This window comes from Molossus molossus, unplaced genomic scaffold (genome assembly GCF_014108415.1).
Source record: "Molossus molossus isolate mMolMol1 unplaced genomic scaffold, mMolMol1.p scaffold_m16_p_10, whole genome shotgun sequence".
Lineage (NCBI taxonomy): Eukaryota > Metazoa > Chordata > Mammalia > Chiroptera > Molossidae > Molossus > Molossus molossus.
Window position 1 is genome coordinate 101,761,231 of NW_023425345.1, and position 19,193 is coordinate 101,780,423.

General features: G+C 43.1%; 2 protein-coding genes and 2 non-coding genes across 4 annotated transcripts; all 4 read right to left on the reverse strand.

The window, feature by feature from the left end:
• Nucleotides 1–1,045: 1,045 nt before the first annotated feature.
• Nucleotides 1,046–3,624, reverse strand: RASL11A (RAS like family 11 member A). Its single transcript, XM_036252643.1, has 4 exons — nt 3,420–3,624; nt 2,826–2,882; nt 2,641–2,720; nt 1,046–1,718 (listed from the first exon to the last, which is right to left on the reverse strand). Exons 1-4 carry the CDS (start codon nt 3,541–3,543, stop codon nt 1,251–1,253), a joined length of 729 nt encoding a protein of 242 aa, XP_036108536.1. The 5' UTR covers nt 3,544–3,624; the 3' UTR covers nt 1,046–1,250.
• An 8,215-nt stretch (nt 3,625–11,839) lies between these two features.
• RPL21 (ribosomal protein L21) lies at nt 11,840–16,392 on the reverse strand. Its single transcript, XM_036251812.1, has 6 exons — nt 16,341–16,392; nt 14,220–14,298; nt 13,440–13,501; nt 12,716–12,828; nt 12,136–12,286; nt 11,840–11,936 (listed from the first exon to the last, which is right to left on the reverse strand). The coding sequence occupies exons 2-6, from the start codon at nt 14,284–14,286 to the stop codon at nt 11,847–11,849; spliced, it is 483 nt and encodes a 160-aa protein (XP_036107705.1). The 5' UTR covers nt 14,287–14,298; nt 16,341–16,392; the 3' UTR covers nt 11,840–11,846.
• LOC118624879 lies at nt 12,551–12,677 on the reverse strand. The gene has a single exon (XR_004958539.1). It is a non-coding gene; the product is annotated as a small nucleolar RNA SNORA27 (small nucleolar RNA).
• Nucleotides 12,937–13,007, reverse strand: LOC118624849. The gene has a single exon (XR_004958513.1). It is a non-coding gene; the product is annotated as a small nucleolar RNA SNORD102 (small nucleolar RNA).
• Nucleotides 16,393–19,193: the final 2,801 nt, after the last annotated feature.

Below are 19,193 nucleotides of genomic sequence, written 5' to 3' on the forward strand. Positions count from 1 at the left end.
AACACAAATACAACGAAAACAGAAGACTCAGAGGAGGCACCCCAAGAGGCTGAATCTAGTATGTGACTTGGGTCTTAGGAGATGAGTTAGCCATCCTTCAGGTGGAGAAGAGGGGAAAATATTCAAAGCAGAGGGAATAGTTTATGCCGAGGCAGGGAGGTGTGAAAGCCTGGTGTATACTGAGAAAGGCAGACCAGTCTACTGGAATGGAGGGCTGTGTGTGTGTGTGTGTGTGTGTGTGTGTGTGTTGGCAGAAGGTGATGATGAAGCCGGAGAGGTGGTGAATAATCTTGATGCCATTCTTTCTTTATATTTTATCCACTAAATAAGGGGAAACCAGCTGAGGTTTTGCAATCATGGAAATAAAATGATTAGGGTTGGTTTTAGTAAGGTTGTTCTGGTGGGAAGAAAGAATTAGACAGGTCATTCATTCCAGAAGCCAAGAAATCAGTCTTGCATGGATCCTTCCTACACTGATAAAGACCTGAATTAAGGCAGAGTGATGCTTTAGAGAAAAATAGAAAAAAATTGACAGATTGGATACTCTATTGAAGGTGAGGGTCAGGGAGACAGAGGGAAGGAGAACTTTTAGGCAACTCCTAGATGATACAATGTACTTATTGACATAAGAAATACTGGGAAAGGTTTTTTGTTTTTTTTTTGCTGTTGCTTTTTAAATAAGGGTGGGAGGATAAACTTCCATTTGTACCAATAAATAATAATGTTATTCATGTTTATAATTTTTAGCATCAGTGCACTGTTAAAATCATATGATGTCAATGTCATGCCTGTGGCAAAGTGCCCTAATTAAAGACATCCTGCAGTTATTCAAATCTCTTTCCTCCTCCACATAGTTTTCTTTCTCCCACAACATATTCCCTCCACTTAAACCCCTCCCAACAGAGAGACACCAATCAGAGTTCAGACTGAGGGCAAGCATGGAGCAGTTCTGGGCTCTGGTGCAAGTATGATTTCTATAAAAAGACATTTAAGAAACAAGGCGAAATGTTGCCATTTTGCCTTTAATGGAAAGGTGGTTAGCAGTTACAGTAAAAAAAAAAGTTTTATTAAAAAACTCTTCAACTTCTGGGCAATCATTGAATTTTCAGAAGTACACATACACTGGCAAATCAATAGTTTGTATAAAAATAAACTCTGAATGTGGTTAAAAAGGGAGAGCCCCCCTCCCCTCCAGTCTTCTCAGCTGCACGAATGCACAGTAAAAAGGAGGCAGTCTGTCTGAGGTGGGTTTACCCCAGTGGGGAGGGGGCTTTGACTTTGGAAGACAGGGCCTGCTTGAAGCGCCGCTTCAGGTCTTGCATGTTGGGAGAGCGTGGCCGAGGAATGATAGAGGCCCTTCTCCTCTCCCCGCTAAGGCTGTGCAGTTTGCTCACTTCTTTGCAGAGATGTTGAAATACATCGCAGACATCTTCGTAGTTTTCACTGGTGGAAATTTCAAGGAACAGGCTTCCCAGCTCATTGGCTAGTTGAACACCATCGTTGGTCTGCACCTGCCGGGCATGCAGAAGGTCCCCCTTGTTGCCCACGATGATGACAGGGGCCTTCGAGTCTGGGTGGACCTTCCGGATGTGCTGGTAAAGGGGGCGGATGGACTGGTAGCTGTCGTAGTCTGTGATGGAATAGACCAGCAGAAAGCCCTCTGCCCACTGCACACATTTGGACAGGGAGTCAACCACCTGCATGAGGTTGTCTTGGACCTGAGAAGATCAAAGGGAGTCTGTCAAGGAAGCCCTCAGTGGGAGAGGAGTCAAAATAACATCACAGTAACCCTTGAGCAGTGGTTGAAAAAGAAATCACTAAATATAGTTTTCAGATTCTGTCCAGCTTCTGCAGAAGGAGGCTTTTAGTGCAGAAAGAGCAAATTCTCAGGCCAGCTCCCTGCCTGGGTTACTTTATTAGCTATTACCAGGGCATTGTTTTTAACCTCCTAGCCTGGCAGGCAGTGTGTGGTGGACTCAGGCTGACTGAAGAATGACTTCAATGAGAACTTTCAAATCAAAATGTCGCAATTTTAGGGAACAAACTCAGAAAAAGCAAAACTTTGAAAATAAGCCAAGATAAACATCTTTTCCCAAAACCCATAAAAATATTTTTAGCATGTCCTTCTTGAGAATGTTCCAGAGACAAATTCTTTCTTTCTGTCCTTCCACAAGACTTTTCCTCCCTAGAAGGGAGAGCAATTAGTAACTTGTTAATCAAGTTACATTCCTGACCAGGTGCCAAGAGTATCTGACTGCAATTTGTGACTTGGGGAACAGCTAGAAACAGAAACCTTGGGCAGTCCCTGCTGGGGGAGAAGGCTCTCTCCAGAATCCCACCCAGTTTTGTTAATGGTCCCATGGCCAGCTCTGAAGAGGTGGTGAGACCCATGCCAGTGGCCATGCCCTCACAGCTGTGTAAAGAGAAGTTATGCGCCTCCCCCCTCCGAGATTGCGCAGAAGGGGAAGCTGCCTCTAACCATCCCGTCCTCGCCCCCTGGGAGGGTTTCTAACACCCCCTGACCGGCCCCTCCTGGGCACAGCCCACTGTTCCATCTAAGGGTGCAACAGGCGTGTTGAGACATGTTGCTCACGCTTCCGAGCACCCTCGGTGTCTGAAGGGAAGTCCAACAATCCTTACCTGGATTCCCCCGGGGGTGTCCTGGATCTGCAGGGACAGCTGGTCTCCCTCAATACAAACAAGCCGTGAGTACAACTTGCCTGGAGAATGAAGGAGAGTCTGCTTTTAAATTCTTACACTCTCAGCAGGACAAAGAAAATCGGAGCATGCAGCCACAAAAGCAGGGGGCACGTAATTATTCTAACCTGTATTCGGTTCATAATCGCCAATGAATCTCTTGGTCAGGAAGCGCACGATCATTGCTGAAAATGAAATAGTAAAATCAGCTGCAGGGCTCGGACAAGACCGTCAAACCCCGACACTCTTGCGGAAAAAGAGGGAGGAATGGGCCGCAGACGCTGCAAATTCCAGGAGCGGCGGTCCTGGTCTCCATGCCGTAGGTGGCGGGGATGACTGCAGGTATTCGACCTGCGGCACCAGCCAGCGTCCTCCAACAAGTGCCGAAACTGGGGACAGCCCATGAGTGGATGCTCCGGGAAGCAGGGGGCCAGGACGGAGGGGATGTCTGCTTCCTCCCCGTGCCCCGTCCTCCTCCCCGTGCCTGTCCTCCTCCCCGTGCCCCGTCCTCCTCCCCGTGCCCCGTCCTCCTCCCCGTGCCCCGTCCTCCTCCCCGTGCCTGTCCTCCTCCCCGTGCCCCGTCCTCCTCCCCGTGCCCCGTCCTCCTCCCCGTGCCTGTCCTCCTCCCCGTGCCCTGTCCTCCTCCCGCTCTTCCCCAGCGCCCCGGTGACCGAGCCCCACCCAGGGTGGGCGCCGCCCCCCACGGTTCCCTAAGCACTCACCACTCTTGCCCACGCTGCCGGCGCCCAGTACCGCCAGTTTGATGTCCCTGGGCAGGAGGTAGTCGGAGGAGGACTCGGGGATGGGCGCGAGCAGAAAGTGCCCGGACATGCTGGGCGGCCGCATGGAGCGCGTCTGGCCGCCAGAGCACAAGCCTACCCAGCGGGGCCTCGACCGCAGCGGGGCGACTGGCGCGCGGGGAGCGAGGACTCGGGGCCGGGGGACCAGACAGACTGCGGAGCTGTCACCGCTGGCGGCTTTTAAAGGACTCCGCGCGCTGAGGGGCACAGCGGCCGCCTCCAGCTCCTCCTCTTCCGCACCCTCCCCGCGGCGGCGGACAGGGCGGGAGCGGGGAGAGCGGGGGACCATCCCCGCGGACGTGCGCAACTGCCTCGTCGCCAGACGCGCTCTGCCGGGGAACCCGCGCGGCTCACGGCCCCCAGAAATACAGCAACTATCCCTCGAGCTCAGGGGAGCTCTCTCACCAGATTGTGCCTGCAGAGCCCAGGTGGCCTCCTCCACCCCGCAGAGGCGATCCTGAGTCAATAGACTAGTGGGTGAACCTGAGATCAGAGTTAGGAGCTGGGAGATGAAAGCAAGAAGGAAAAGTGCAGTCAGTCGGATGTTTCTGCAACAGTGGGAGGTAGATGTTGCCTTTTATTTTCAAAAGGTGCTGAAGAGTGACAACATTAGGGAAAAGGGAGGGAGGGGGAAGAGTCCAGAGTTGGTAGCCGCATTAGGGCACTGCAGTCACTGTGACCTGGCTCCAGATCTATGGAGACCCCTGGGGGCAGTAAGTGTTTGCACCTTAGCTGGCACTGGTTGCACTGACTCATTAGAGAACACTCAATAAGCATTCCGCTGCTGGGAGCTTGGCTCAGGACCTATGCACTTGAGTCATACATGTGCTTCACTATTCAAGTCAAGCGGAGTTTAGGGTGGAGGTGGGGAGTGGGAGGAAGAGAACACAAAAGAGAAATATGGTCTGGTCGTGGGTTTCTGGGCCCACCCTGTCAAGGCAAAGCTGTGAGAGTTTATCCTTGCAGGTTAGAAGACCTTATGCTTCTGGCCTCCTGTATTCCAGCTTCATATGTCCAACTGTCTATTAGACAGTCCCACCCTTACTCACCCCTCCCTCTATCCTGGTTGTATTAGCTTTTGCTACATGAAAAAAAACACACAAAACCAATTGGGTTAAAACAATAACCCCTCATAGTTGCTCACATGTCCGGAGGTTAGTGGAGTGGTTATCCTAGTCTAGGCCAGGCTCAGCTGATCTTGGCTGGCTCTTTCTGCATGGGCAGAGCACTGGCAGGGGTTGAGGAACTGGCGTCATCCTGCAGCTGGCTGTCAGTCACTGAGTCACATGTCTCTTCTCATTCAGCAGGCTGGCCAGGGCTCATTCTCACGGTGGCTGAGAAGGGTTTCAAGAGAGTGACTGGAAGTGGAAAAGGCCTCTTGAGACCAAAGCCTAGAGGTGGAACCCATCACCTCTGCTGCTTTTTGTTGGCCAAAGCAAGTCACAGTGCCAGTTCAAATTCAAGGGGTGGGGAAATACACTCCACTCTTTGGTGGAGGGAGCTTCAGAGACACATTTAAAAGGATACAGAGAGGAGTACAGAATGGATCCTTTTTTTTTTGCAATTGACCATACTAATGAATGTGCCTCCATCACCCAGTAGCCCATTCTTGACTCCCACCACTGTCTTCCACATCGATTAATTGCCAAGTTCCAACATTTCTAGTGCCTCCGTTTCTTGGTGTCTCCTCCTGTACCACCCCTACTGCTCTCTTCACTTCTCAACTGAAGAATCCTGAAGGAATTGATGGTCGCTAGTTTACTTATTCCTCCCTTGAGGAAGCTTCCTCTGACCACTGCTGCCATCCACACCCCTATTTCCCAGCTACTCTCAGGGCACCCTTGGCAGCACTCAAGTGTCACTATTTTCTGGCAGAATATGTTTCATGTCTGTCTCCAGGAGGGCAGGGACCCTAGCTTATACCTTTAGCACCCAGCACATGGTGGTACCCGGGATTTACAAGGTCCTGAATAAATGTTGGTTCACTGACTGACTTTCTGAATGAACAAATGAAAGGTGTCTTCATTGTGTGAACTGGGAAAGACAGAAATCATGTGTATAACCATTATGCCAGTGCCTTAGTTTTGAGAGCAACCTGCTCTCAAGAGCAAGGGTTCCAGGAACTGTCCTGAGATGAACTGCCACATTCCAGTTATACTGGCTTGGGGCTGTTCCCAAGGCAATCCCTTCTGTTAAAGGTCAGTTTAACAGAACCTCCTTCCCTTACTGGGAAAAGGCACCATGAAGACAGCTACTATTTACAGAACAACTTTGAAACTACTCGGTTCCAAGGGTCCTTGAGCAGTTCAGTGATAGGGATCTGGTCTGTCGTCTCAGATTCTCTTGGCCTTTCCTTCTTGGATACAAAATGGCTCCTGATTCACCAAATATTAAGTCCTCATTCAAGCAGGAAGGGAGGAACTCTCTTCCTTTGTCTTTTCTTTTTAAAATATTTTTATTGATTTTTTAGAAAGGAAGGGGAGATAGAAACATGGATGTGAGAAACATCCATCAGCTGCCTCCTGCACGCCCCCTACTGAGGATCCAGCCTGAAACCCAGGCCTGTTCATGGGACGATGCTCTATCCACTTAGCCATACTGGCCAGGCTTTGTTTTTCTTATTGTAAAATAAAATAATTCTCAGAAGAACCCAGCAGACTTTCTCTTAATCTCAATGGCCAGAACTGAGAAGCTGGGAGTTTATTCAAGTACCTAGCAAAGAAGACTGGAATTGCTGTATCTAACTTGATCATAGTTCCTCCCCAGGGACTAGACACAGTTACTACCAGTTAAAATCAAGGAATAGAAAAGGGGATCTCTGTTGAGCAGCTGTCAATGGGATCTGCCACAAACACTTCATTTTCCTGGAGTCTAAATGCAAAATTTTCAAGGGAAAAGCCATTTTTGGGCTGAATCTTGGGCTCATCCCTTCACTTCATTCCATCTTACATTCCCAGTTAGGAATAAGGCCATTTAAGTTTATGGTCACCCAATAAGGAAGATTCCTAAGACTGTTCTCTGCCAGGGTGATACTTATGTTCCATTTTGCATTTACATGGCACCTTTGCTCAGCAAGCTCAAAATGCTATTCCACTCGTTGGAAAGCTCTTTGCATTTGCAAATAAACAAGGTAATCCATGACCTTTTAATGCAGATAATATATTACTGAACTGTGAAATTATAGCCTTGGGTATATTGTTGCTGTTTTTTCATTTGGATTTCTTTGTAAAATTGTCAAGTTACGTAAAATTGTGGTGTGACTAACATAACAGGTAGACTGAAGTGGTTTTAGAAAGATAATAGAAATGTGTAGGCAGATATGGATACACAAATCTGTGGGTGTTTAGAATGAGTGTGAAGGACAGAATTTGGAATATGCAAATTTAGGCTTAGAAAGTTACTAACCCTTTACCAGCTAAATAAGCTTGATTTCTAGCCCTCAGGCAAAACTTCACCAAGGGTCTGCTCTCCACTAGTTCAAGAACATCCTTCCCAGCTCTGGCAGGGTGGTTCAGTTGGTTGGAGCATCCTCCCAAATGCCAAAAAAGTTTTGCGAGTTCAATTCCAGGTCAGGGCACACACCTATGTTGTGGGTTTGATGTCGCGTTGGGAAAGAGTACAGGGAGCAACCAATGTTTTTCTCTTTCTCAACATATCCTCAGGTGAGGATTAAAAAAGAAAGTCCCTACCACCACCACACGGCCACCCTTTTGCAGTTACCTTTCCTATGTAGCCTAAATCCTTGAATATTACTGGAGACTCAGAGACTGTCTTTAGGTACTTTCCCTAGAATAGGAATTATGCTTCTGTCTTCTACCAACTCCCTACTTTATTTCAACAGTCAACATAATTGAAGATCTACTCTGTAAGGTGTTAAGTGCTGGTATAAAACACAAAGAACAGCTAGGTTTCTATCATAAGGCATATACCGAGAGGACAACAAAGTACATAAGATATTCCTGTCTGCCTTCACAGACATTCCTATAAAGTTTATCATTCATAAATTACGTTGAACAAAAAAATTCTAAACTATCTTAATTCTTCCTTAATCTTATAACCCTATGAAGTTGGTAAAATATCCTCTAAATTGAGGTTCAGACAAGTTTAGTAATTTACCCAAAGTCAGAGTGGACAATCCAACCCCTCTGACCTCAAATCTTGGTGCTGCACACCAATGTGGAAAGCCCAATGGAAAGTACTCTGGTCATGTAAATGGAATTACAAAGCAGGTCATACTTAATCTGAACCTTGTCTCTCAGGAGCAAAACATCCAATCACATCCTTTCTTCAGCTAAACCATCACCTCATTTAGTAGAGATGGTCAAGAGTACCCCCTTGTCATTTCTTTTCCAATCCAAATGATTCCATAAATTCTATTCTTGCTAGGAAAGTGTGAGATGGCCTGTCAATTGCTCCTTACCCCACACTTTTTTGTTGTTAATCCTCACCACAGGATATTATTCCACTGATATTTAGAGAGTGGAAGAGAGAGAGGGAGGGATGGAGAGAGGGGGGAGAGGGAGGGACAGACAGACTGGTTGCCTCCCACACAACACCAACCGACTCCAACGGGGCGGGGAGGGGGGACACGGGGGATCAAACCTGTAATCCAGATACACGCCCTTAACTGGGAATTGAGTCCACAACCTTTCAGTCTGAGGATTGATACTCTAACCGCTGAGCCAATCTGGCCAGGGCTCACTGCCCCCACACCTGTGCTCTGTGAAAAGCATCCGAATGCAGAACCTTGGCTGGCTGCTCATCCATTCCTTGATACACTTTCCACCTCAGCAGCAACAGCTTGCAGATGCTGCCTCACTCTGATTATTCATAACCAAGCAACTTGTCTAAAAGAATAGGTGTTTTACATGAATACTAATTTTGTTATCTTCATTTTCCCTTTATTTTTTTTCATTGAAGAAATGCAATAAACATGCATATTTCAAATAAATCAAATTCCATTTTAAATCTTCTTCTGCTCAAAAAATGGTAAACCTACCTTGTTTATATCTTACAGCAATTCTTATTGCCAATTTTAAGCAACTTTTTATATTTTAGCATTTTTTCCATCCCAGTACAGAGAAAATGCTAATGTACACTAGTGGGAATATAAAGCAATAGGAAACAGTGGGTTTTTTGCCACAACTTTCAGAGGACTTCAAAAGGAGTGTGCTGTTTTATTCAACCCTTGGGACTAGGTTCAACTGAACAAAAACAGAAGGCCTTAAAAGATACCTTGCTAGATCAGAATTAAAAGTTCAAGTAGCCATGCAACCTCATTTAGTCTTGACTCTTAGTAAGAACAGGCTGAAAAGTTCTATAGTCAGACTATTTTTCTTCATTCTCAACAAATGTAAGAAATGTGATTTGTACAATTAAGGATTACTTTATAAATTTACAATGTCATAGTTACTCATTATTTGAAAGGACCTGAATTTCAAGGCAGGCACATAATCTTATCAACACTCATTACTCAAAGCTCAGGGATTTCAACTTAATTCATCTGCTAATAAAACCTTCCAAACTGCCCTGGCTGATTTGGCTCAGCAGTTAAGAGCATTGGCCTGCGGTCCAGAGACCCGGGTTCAGTTCCTGCTAAGGGCACGTACCTTGGTTGTAGTTTGTCCCTGGCCCTGGTTGGTCATGCAGGTGGCAGCCACTTGTGTCCCTTTCACATCGATGTTTCTCTCTCTTCCTCTCTCCCTCCCACTCTATCTGAACAAAAAATGGAGAAAAATGTCCTCGTGTGATAAAAAAAAGAAAAAGCCTTCCAAACTAACCTGTGTATTTGAAGGACATCCAGATGGAGCTACCTGAGGTAGTTGTAAATATTGGTCTAGAGCAGTGGTTCTCAACCTTCCTAATGCAGCCACCATTTAATACAATTCATGTTGTGGTGACCCCTCAAAAAATTTTCATTGCTACTTCATAACTGTAATTTTGCTGTTATGTCTTAGGGAACCCCTGTGAACGGGTCATTCGACTGCTAAAGGGGTCGTGACCCACAGATTGAGAACTGTTGGTCTAGAGCTTGAGAAAGTGAGCTCTGAAAGCTGAGTATCAAGTGTATTAGAGATGGCTGTAACAGAAGTCAGTGGTTCTCAAAGTTGAACAAGCATCTTAATCACCCACAGCTTAAGAGTACTGGGCCCCACCCCCAGAATTTCTGACTCAAGTTGTTCCCAGGTAGGTCTACATTTTCGTCAAGTTTCCAGATGTTGATGCAACCAGCTAAGGACCCATACTTTGTGAACCACTGGCTTAGAACTCTACCAAGAAAGAACTCGGACAGATGTGGAATATTAAGCAGCCTAGAATGAGGGGTAAGTCAGGTATGTTTAAGAAATGAGAAAAAGTATAATGGCAGAAACCTTTGGAAGAAAAAAAAAATAGATTTTGTCAAATATTTAGGGAGTTAGTCAAATTGAAGTCTCTAAATGTAATTAGTGTTTAGTAAGCCCTGGGTAGTAGTTCCATCGGAGTGGTGAAGGCAGAAGTCGTATTTGCAGTGGGACTGTGAAAATAAGCCGAGGAAGGCACAGGAAGAGCTGCTTGTTTGATTTGCTGGTTTTCAGAAGTCTAAGTCAAGGAAGCGGCAAGTGGAAAGAGTCAAACATGAGACCAGGAATAATCAATAAAAAAAAGAGGAAAGATGCCTGGCCCGCATGGCTCATTTGGTTGGGCATCTTCTCATGCACCAAGAGGTTGCCAGTTCCGATTCCCAGGTTTTGGCCTCATCCCCAATAGAGGTACCACAGGAGGCAGTCCATAGGTGTTCCTAGCTCTCTCTTCTCTAAAATCAATTTTAAAAAAGCGGGCAGAAATGAGAGCCCTCATAGCACCTCCTCTCCCCTCTGCTGTCCTTCTATGAAACTCCTTGATACCTTATTTCGTCTTGAAAATGGCTAGATATTCAGGAAACGCAATTTTAAAATACACAAAGTGAGAGACACATTAGAGTGAAAAATGACTTCATCTGCGCAGTGGTGCCATCAGCTAAGATTTGAAAATATAGAACAGGAAGGATAATTGAAGCAATTCCTGTTTTCCCAGTTGCTTTTTGGGATAGTGAATTGCTGACCAACACATCACTAGATATGAACCTTTAATAAGGCCAGTTAATACTCTATTTGAGTTATGTTAGGCATTCACTGTGATTCAAAACCAGGTTTTCTCGATTTTAAAGATCTATTACTGCCCTGGCCAGTTTGACTCAATGGTTGGAGCGTCAGCCTGCGGTCTGGAGAGACCTGGGTTTGGTTCCCACTAAGGGCATGTACCTCAGTTGCAGTTTGTCCCCGGCCCTGGTTGGGTCGTGTGGGTGACAACCACTCAATGTGTCCCTTTCACGTCGATGTCTCTCTCTCTCTCTCTCCCACTCTATCTGAACAAAATATCAAAAAAAATAAATAAGTAAATATCTATTACCATCACACTTCACTGGAGAAAACGGAAGACCACTAACATTGGGTCTACCCATTCATGGCACTGACTGAAGTTATGAGAAATGTCAAGGTTTCCACTTCAAAAAACCAATACTATTGCTACAGGGATCACAGAATACTTACTGAAGGGAGCTAGGATAGGATGTGATCAATGCTTTTCTGGATGTTTGCCACATCCAAGTAAATATCCAGGAAGAAACAGAATAACCTAAATGTGCTCCAAGTATTCAAAGTAGTTTCAAATTGTTTCCATTAATACGAAGCAATATAACACTAGAAATTAAGACCTGATTAAGGGGCCAGACTGCCTAGGTTTGAATCTTTGACCAACACTTTGCATCTGTAACCTTGGGCAAGTTAACACTGCTCAGCTTTTTACGTAAAATAGGCAAAGTGCTTAGAATGCAACACAACATAACTGCTACATAAATTTTATCCTTGGTTGAAATTTTAAAAAGGTAATCTAATCCCAAATGATCACAAACACTGTTTTTTTCTGAGCCATGTTCCAAATAAAGTGGAAGCAAATCAGAACTAGTATGTAACCCACATAGAAAGGGATACTTTAAACAATCTATTTTTAAGTAGCAGGCTTCAAAGGCAAGTTTATGATCCTTAAAATACAGCTACTGATCACCTAACTATAAGTAATCAACTTTCCTTGAGCTTAACTATAATGCAACAGATGCCATTTCCTAACCAATGTAGTGCATTCTTTGTCGCAAAGTATACCACTTCAAATCTTTCAGCTAAAAATACACTAAATTCAAATAGTAAAGACATTAACCAAAGAATTAGGACACCAAGTTTTCTTTAATTATTTTTTTGGGGGAAGGGACATCATACTTCGGCTCAATTATGAGAAAATTTTTTCATCAGTACAGAGGCCTTCTTTTTACACTTATCATGCCATGAATTCATAGGGGATGGGTTCCAGCAGCTCTGGCTCCTTTCCATTGGTTCTCACAAAATGTGCTTCTCTGGGTGGAGCAGGCTATTAAAAAAAAATAAGTTGAAAAAACAGCGAGGGCATAATGATGTTAAGAACTGTAACTCAATTTCAAAGTGCTCTCAGAATTGATGAAATAACATATATGTCCAATTCCTTAACTTTACTTCCACATAAAAATGAGCACTGAGCAAGTTCACAGTTCCCACGACCAACCAAACACCTTTGTCAGGCACTCACTCACCTGACGCTTCAGCTGAACCCAGGTCCCCTTCTCTTTGGCTTCCTTCTTTTTCTGATCATTTTCCTTCACACGTTTCAGGAAGCTATCTCGGCTCTTAGAATGCTTAATATGCTCAATACGCACATTAATTCTCTTGGCAAGAATCTTGCCCCTGGAGAAAACAGAAATTCTTATAAATGCTTCATAAAAACAAAACAAAACCAAAATTCAACAATTTTAGCAGTTTCATTTATTAAATAAACCACGAACCCTTTCTTTACCCCCTGACAGGATAAGGTAACAGCTGCTGAAACACTAATTTAAATAAAATGATATTGCCAATAAAAATTTTAACTTACTAAACTTCTCTTTATTTTTTAAAAACTAAAACTGCTTAATACCAAATCCCATAAGACTTTCCAGTAAGTCTATTTCATTTTGTTTCCTCTGACAGGATACAAAACAAACACCCAGTTTGCTTGAGTGTTAAAAGGATATTTCCTTTGCCCCACTTGAATGACCAATAAAGACATAAGTCCAATTGGCAAAGTGAGAAGGGGGTATGAGGGACTAAGAATCCAAGAAGTATGACACTACTTACTTGACTTGTTTGTTCACAACAATGCCCACTGCATGCTGGGTGACATTGTAGACTCTTCCAGTTTTGCCATGGTAACATTTGTGGGGCATTCCTTTTTGAACAGTGCCCATTCCCTGTAAGGAAAGGAGATAAATGTCATCCCAGCAAGTTCCCCTTCCTTTTAAACTCTGACTTTTATTAAAGTAGCTAAATTATTTTTTCCCTTTAAATGGCAACTCAAGAGCTTTCAGAGCCGGTGAAATGCATTTTTCACATTGCTTTGAGCAATCAAAAAGACAATCATCATTAAGCTCTAGAATGCCAGAATACACTCAAATATTGGTCACAAAAGAACATAGCTTTCACTAGTTTTATTAGTAATTACCATCAGTAATTAAATTTTCCCCTAAGGTATTCCTTTTCATCTCAACCAACTCTCATGATTATTTCTCCTATATTTTCCCACTGGCTGTTAACAAGTAATGAGAAATTTCTTAGACTCAAGAATAGCACTTCACACCATGGCCGGTTTGGCTCAGTGGTTAAGAGCGTTGGGCCTGTGGACCAAAGAACAGCACTTCAGAAACAGGTTTTAAAAGTAAAATTAAATTAGCTATTCAAAGGCAATGGATTTTCCCCCACTTTAAAAAGCCAACAGATGCAATATACACTAGTATTCGAATTCCTATGTTAGATCAAATCCAACTTTAACTTCTAATAGTATTTCCACAATCTTATAATTTACCTTTATGTCCACAATATCACCTTTCTTATAGATTCGCATGTACGTAGCCAAAGGAACAACTCCTTAAACAAAAAATAGTATCAAAATTTAAAAAGTCAAGTCAAAGAAATATAGCCTCTAGTTTTCAACACACTCCACCTTTGACAGTATGTACATTTTAAAATCTTGCTAGTTGCCCAGCTGGTGTGGCTCAGTGGTTGAGCGTCGACCCATGCACCAAGAGGCTGCCAGTTCTATTCCCAGTCAGGGCATATGTCCAGATTCTGGGCCCAATCCCTAGTTGGGGGCATGCAGGAAGTGGCCAATCAATGATGTCTCTCTCTTCCCACCCCTTCCTCTCTCTCTAAAATCAATAGAGAAAAATTAATTTAAAAAAATAAAATAAAATCTTGCTGGACAATTTTAAGAACTATATAAAACTCCTGCTTTTTATTACAAAATAAGTTAGGCAGGTGCTGGTTAATTGCCATTACTAAGAATACATTAAATTGCTCGGCCAGTGTGGCTTAAAGGATTGAGCATTGTCCCACAGACCGGCAGGTTCCTGTCCGATTCCTAGTCAAGGCATGTGCCCAGGTTGCAGGCTCAATTCTCACTGGGGCATGCAGGAGGCAGCCAATCAATATTTCTCAAATTGATGTTTCTAACTCTCTCTAAAAAAAATCAATAAAAACATACTAGAAAAAAAGAATACATTATATTAACTGCAACACAAATGTATAAATACAACATAAATCTATGTATGCCATGCTTGTTCTCAAAGAGGATAATTCTACTTACCATGTTTTCTAAAAGGCCTAGAGAACATATAGCGGGTGCCTCTCCTCTTTCCCTTTGTGTTCGTCATTTTGGCGAATTACTGAAACCAGAAAATATAAAATAGTCAAATACAATGGTAAAATTGGTACTTGCCCCTTTAACCAAAAACAAACTCCGAAAAAACAAAAACCATCATTTTAGCAAGTAAGATCTTTGCCAAACCTGCCTAAGTTCTATAACAATAAAACTCCTAAGTAGAACTGGATTTTAGAACCCAAAGCAGTACTTTTCCTATTAGAATATAAAAACACAACAGGACCTCTACCACACTATTACCTGTAGAACCCTGCCTAAATTACCAAGAGCACTAAAATTACTAACCAGAAGATAACATTGTTGGAAAGCGTTAACTCAGCCTTGCAATTCTATATTGTGGATTAAACCCCTTTTATTACAAACTTAAATATTTTTGTGACAGTGTATCTTTTGTACAAAAATATATTAAGTGTCAACAATCTCTAAGTCTTCATATTTCTGATTGTTCACACAACTGTTTACTAGGTAATACATGTAAGGTACAAGGGGGGAAAAGGCCTAGAGAACATTATCAATGACCTAATTTTGACATACTGGGAGACCAACATTTAACCCTCGGTTCTAGCCTTTTAAATGGGATTAATTGATAATTAACTGAGATAATGGCTACAAAGCACTCAGCAATTCCTAGCACATGCAAAGTGCTTACCAATAAATGGTAGTTAATTTATCCCTAAGAATTCACCTATAGGTATTTAGAATGAACCTTTCACTTTGTCTCCCAAAATGTTAACTGTTTCAAGGTCATCTAAGGACAGAATTAGCATTGCTGACAAATTACTACCACAAGGCAAACTGTACTTCAGTCTGGCTTAACTTGTTGACAGAGTTCTAACATAAACTGGTCTCGTAATTAACACTCCTTAATCCACCAACGCGCCCTTTTCATATGACTTATGGGGCAAGGAGATGAAAGGATATTTAACTTACCACCAAAACCAAACAAACCGCTGTTACAACTAATGCACCCTTTACTTTAAAATAACAACCAAATATCTATTGTTAAGTGCCAGGTACCCTGTTTTCATCTTCAAAATATTAAGTTCACATAAGCTTTTGTTTGTCATAGACAAGGAAAGATGCTCTGCAGGTCCAATTAACTTGTCAAAAAGCGGAAGAAATCAGTAACGGGAGTCATTTCTTCCACACAAAAAAATATCATTTAACATCACGACACAATACACATAAAGTTTCTAGTATTTCCAAAACTGGAACCCACTATGGGGTGCAACCTGCAGTTTGCTCAACTCTGGTAGCTGGCAGCTACTACCTACAAACTAGACAAAAAAATAAGAAACTAAGATTAAGTGGTTGTTTAATAACATTTCCCCTCAACTTCTCAATCAGACACATGGCTATTCGGGAATCCATTCATTCCACACACGATGCCCCAGCATCAACAAAACAACACCCGAAGCGAAGTAGTTTCCCTTTGTCCGATTGCGACCTGGGACCCAAACTAAAAGCGGCAAATCATTTCATGCACCAAAGAGCAGAAGTCGAGTTCACCATCCAGGTCGACACAGTGAGAACCTATTCCGCTCTCCGACCACGAGGCCTTCGCACACAAACGGGCCTCGTCGGAGATTCAAGACGACTCCTAGTTTTAAACCCGTTCCTCCCCCCCGAAGTCCCAACTCGACAGCATTCGGAGAGTATATATCCGATTACACATAAAATGCCGCGTTGAGAGGAGTTCGAGCCGCAACACACCGGGCGGCCGGGCCCCGCAGAGCCTGTCCGAGAAGGTCCAGGAGAGCGGAGCGAGGCAGTGGGGACACAGATAAAGCGAATTTCTTTCGACTGACCCGAGCGGCCCCACGCAGGTGGTTCGGCCTCGTTTTTCTCGAGCCTGGCCCCTGCTAGGCCGCGGTACCGCAGTCTGTCTGGCCCACGGTTCCCAGTCTGGACAGACATAGCTCCACCACCCAGGCCCGAGGGACCCACACAGTCTGGACAGTCTCTCTAGGGCCCCAACACGCAGCCTCAGCGTTAGGACTCAAGTCTGTGGAACCACAATCGCGGGCAGCCACGCGCAGGGCCTACCTGGAAGATGGAGGTTCCGGCCGAAAAGAAGGAGGTGGTGCCGCGGCACACGCCTTACAAGGGCCTGAAGCTGCCCGCGGCGCTGCCGGAAAGAAACGCCAGGCGAAAGCGTCTCTTCTGGGATTAGGGAATCGTCTCTGAGACTAAGCCGAGCCTGTCAGGATATTTTCCTTTCTTATAAAAAAGTAGCAATCGATCAACATAAGCTGATAACTTGGATCTTGCCAGACAGCCCGGAAAGGGGCTTTCAAGGGCGTCAAACGAACCGCCGTCGTCCCGAGCGTGCTTACGGCCGCTCTGCGTCAGAGGCTTCGCCGGAAGTGGGCGTGTCTGTGGCTCCTGACACCAAAGAGTGGCTGGTCCTGCAGCATCCAGTGTTTCACAGTCCTTGTAACTGTTGTTTGTGGAAATGACTACATGGGCACAAAAATCGAACTATGCTTAAGGCAAGAATATTATCCAATTTGTATGTCTCGCAAAAATTGTTTTCGCCAAGTACGTCAGAACATACTACGTACCTGCTGGTATGTGCATAAACGTTACAACCGCTTTGCAAATCAGTTTGGCAAAATCTAGTGGAACCGAAAATGTTCAAGTAGTAAATACCAGCATTACGTCCAAAGTACGTGTCTTATAGAAACTTTGACATATAGACAATAATGTACATAACAGCACTGTCAGTAGAAGCAAAAATTAGGAAACACTCATCAATAAGAGAATAAATACAGTATGGGATAGTCATATGATGGAATATTATATGCAAATAAATTAAGAATGAATCTAGAGCCCAGCTGGTGTGGCTCAGCGCATGAGCATCCACCCATGCACCAAGAGGTCTCTGGTTGGATTCCCGGTAAGGGCACAAGCCCAGGTTGTGGGCCAAATCCCTAGTGGGGGGCATGCAGGAGGCGGCCAATTGATGTTTTTTCTCATCAATGTTTCTCTCTCTCTCCCCCATCTCTTCCTCTCTCAAAAATCAACAAAGGAAAAAAAAATGAACCCAGAAATAGGACGAGGTGAAAGAGGATAATGTAGAATATATGTTATATGACAATTTATATGTATGCAATTTTAAAAGAAAACAATATGCATTGCTTAGGTATGCATTGCTTAGGTACATATGCATCTAGTGAAAGTTAAGGAATACAAGGGCATAAAAATAAAAAATTAGAAAAAAAAAATAGGAGACTATAAAGAAAGAGGTATTAAGGAGGCTTTAGCTAGTCACCATTTTAAAGCTGGATATTGAATACAGAAGGCCATTATTTTCTTAATTGAGTTTTTTTTTAAAGCGTAGATTTAGATTTATAAAAATTTGAAAAAATAGTACAGAGAATTTATATATACTTGGCACTTAGTTTCCCCTATTATTAACATGTTAACATTATTAGCATCTTAACGTGATTAGATTAGTAAAAATTAATGAACCAGTATTGTACATTATTGCTAATTCCAGTTCATAGTTTATTCAGACTTCCTTAATTTTTATAATGTCCTCTTTTTATTCCAGGATCCCATCCAAGATACTACATTTCAGGTAATTATCATGTCTTCTTATGCTGTGGCAGTTTTTCAGACTTCACATGTTCTTTATGACCTTGCCAGTGTTAGAAGACTATAGGTCAGGTATTTTGTAGGATACCCCAGTAATGGAATTTCTCTGATTTTTAAAATAACTGTATGTATATATGTATTATTATTATTATAATTATTATTATTTTTCACTATAGTTGACATATAATATATTAGTTTCAGGTGTAAAACATAGTGATTAGATTTATATGCCTTATGAAGTGAGCACCACAATAAGTCTAGTACCCATCAAACACCATACATAGTTATTACAATGTGATTGACTATAATCCCTATATTGTACTTTATAAGCTCATGACTATTTTTTTTTTTTTTCCTCACCCAAGGATATTTTTCCATTTTTTGTACAGATAGAGTGGGAGGGAGAGAGAGAGAGAAACATCGACGTGAAGGGACACATCGAGTGGCTGCCACCCGCACGACCAACCAGGGCCGGGGACAAACTGCAACCGAAGTACGTGCCCTTAGCGGGAACTGAACCCGGGTCTCTCCGGACCGCAGGCCGACACTCTAACCGCTGAGCCAAACCGGCCAGGGCCTCATGACTATTTTTATAATTTGAACTTCTTAACCCCTTTCACCTTTTTTTCTCATGCCCCCAACCCCCCTCCCATCTGGTGACCATCAATTTGTTCTTTGTATTTGAGTTTGTTTCTGCTTTGCTTGTTTATTTTGATTTTTAGATTTCATATAGAAGTAAAATCATGGTATTTGACTTTCTCCATCTGACTTATTTCAGTTAGCATAACATTCTTTAGATCCATGCATGTTGTTGCAAATAGCAATATTTCATTCTTTTTTATAATTCAGAAATATTGTATACATTTACCACTTTATCCATTCATCTATTGATGGACACTTTGGTTGCTTCCATATCTTGTCTTTGTAAATGCTGCAGTGAATACAGGGGTGCATATATCTTTTTGAATTACTGTTTTGGACTTCTTCTGGATAAATAACCAGAAGTTGAAATGCTGGGTCATATGGTAGTTCTATTTTTAATTTTTTGAGGAAACTCCGTACTGTTTTCCATAGTGGCTGCACCAATAGGGCAGGAGGGTTCCCTTTTCTCCACATCTTTACCAACATTTATTGTTTGCTGATTTATTGATGATAGCCATTATGACAGGTAGGAGGTGATGCCTCATTATGGTGTTTTGTTGTTGTTATTGTTGTTAATCCTTACCCACGGATATTTTTTTCCGTTGATTTTTAGAGAGAGTAGGAGGGAGGGACGGAGGGAGGAAGAAACATTGATGT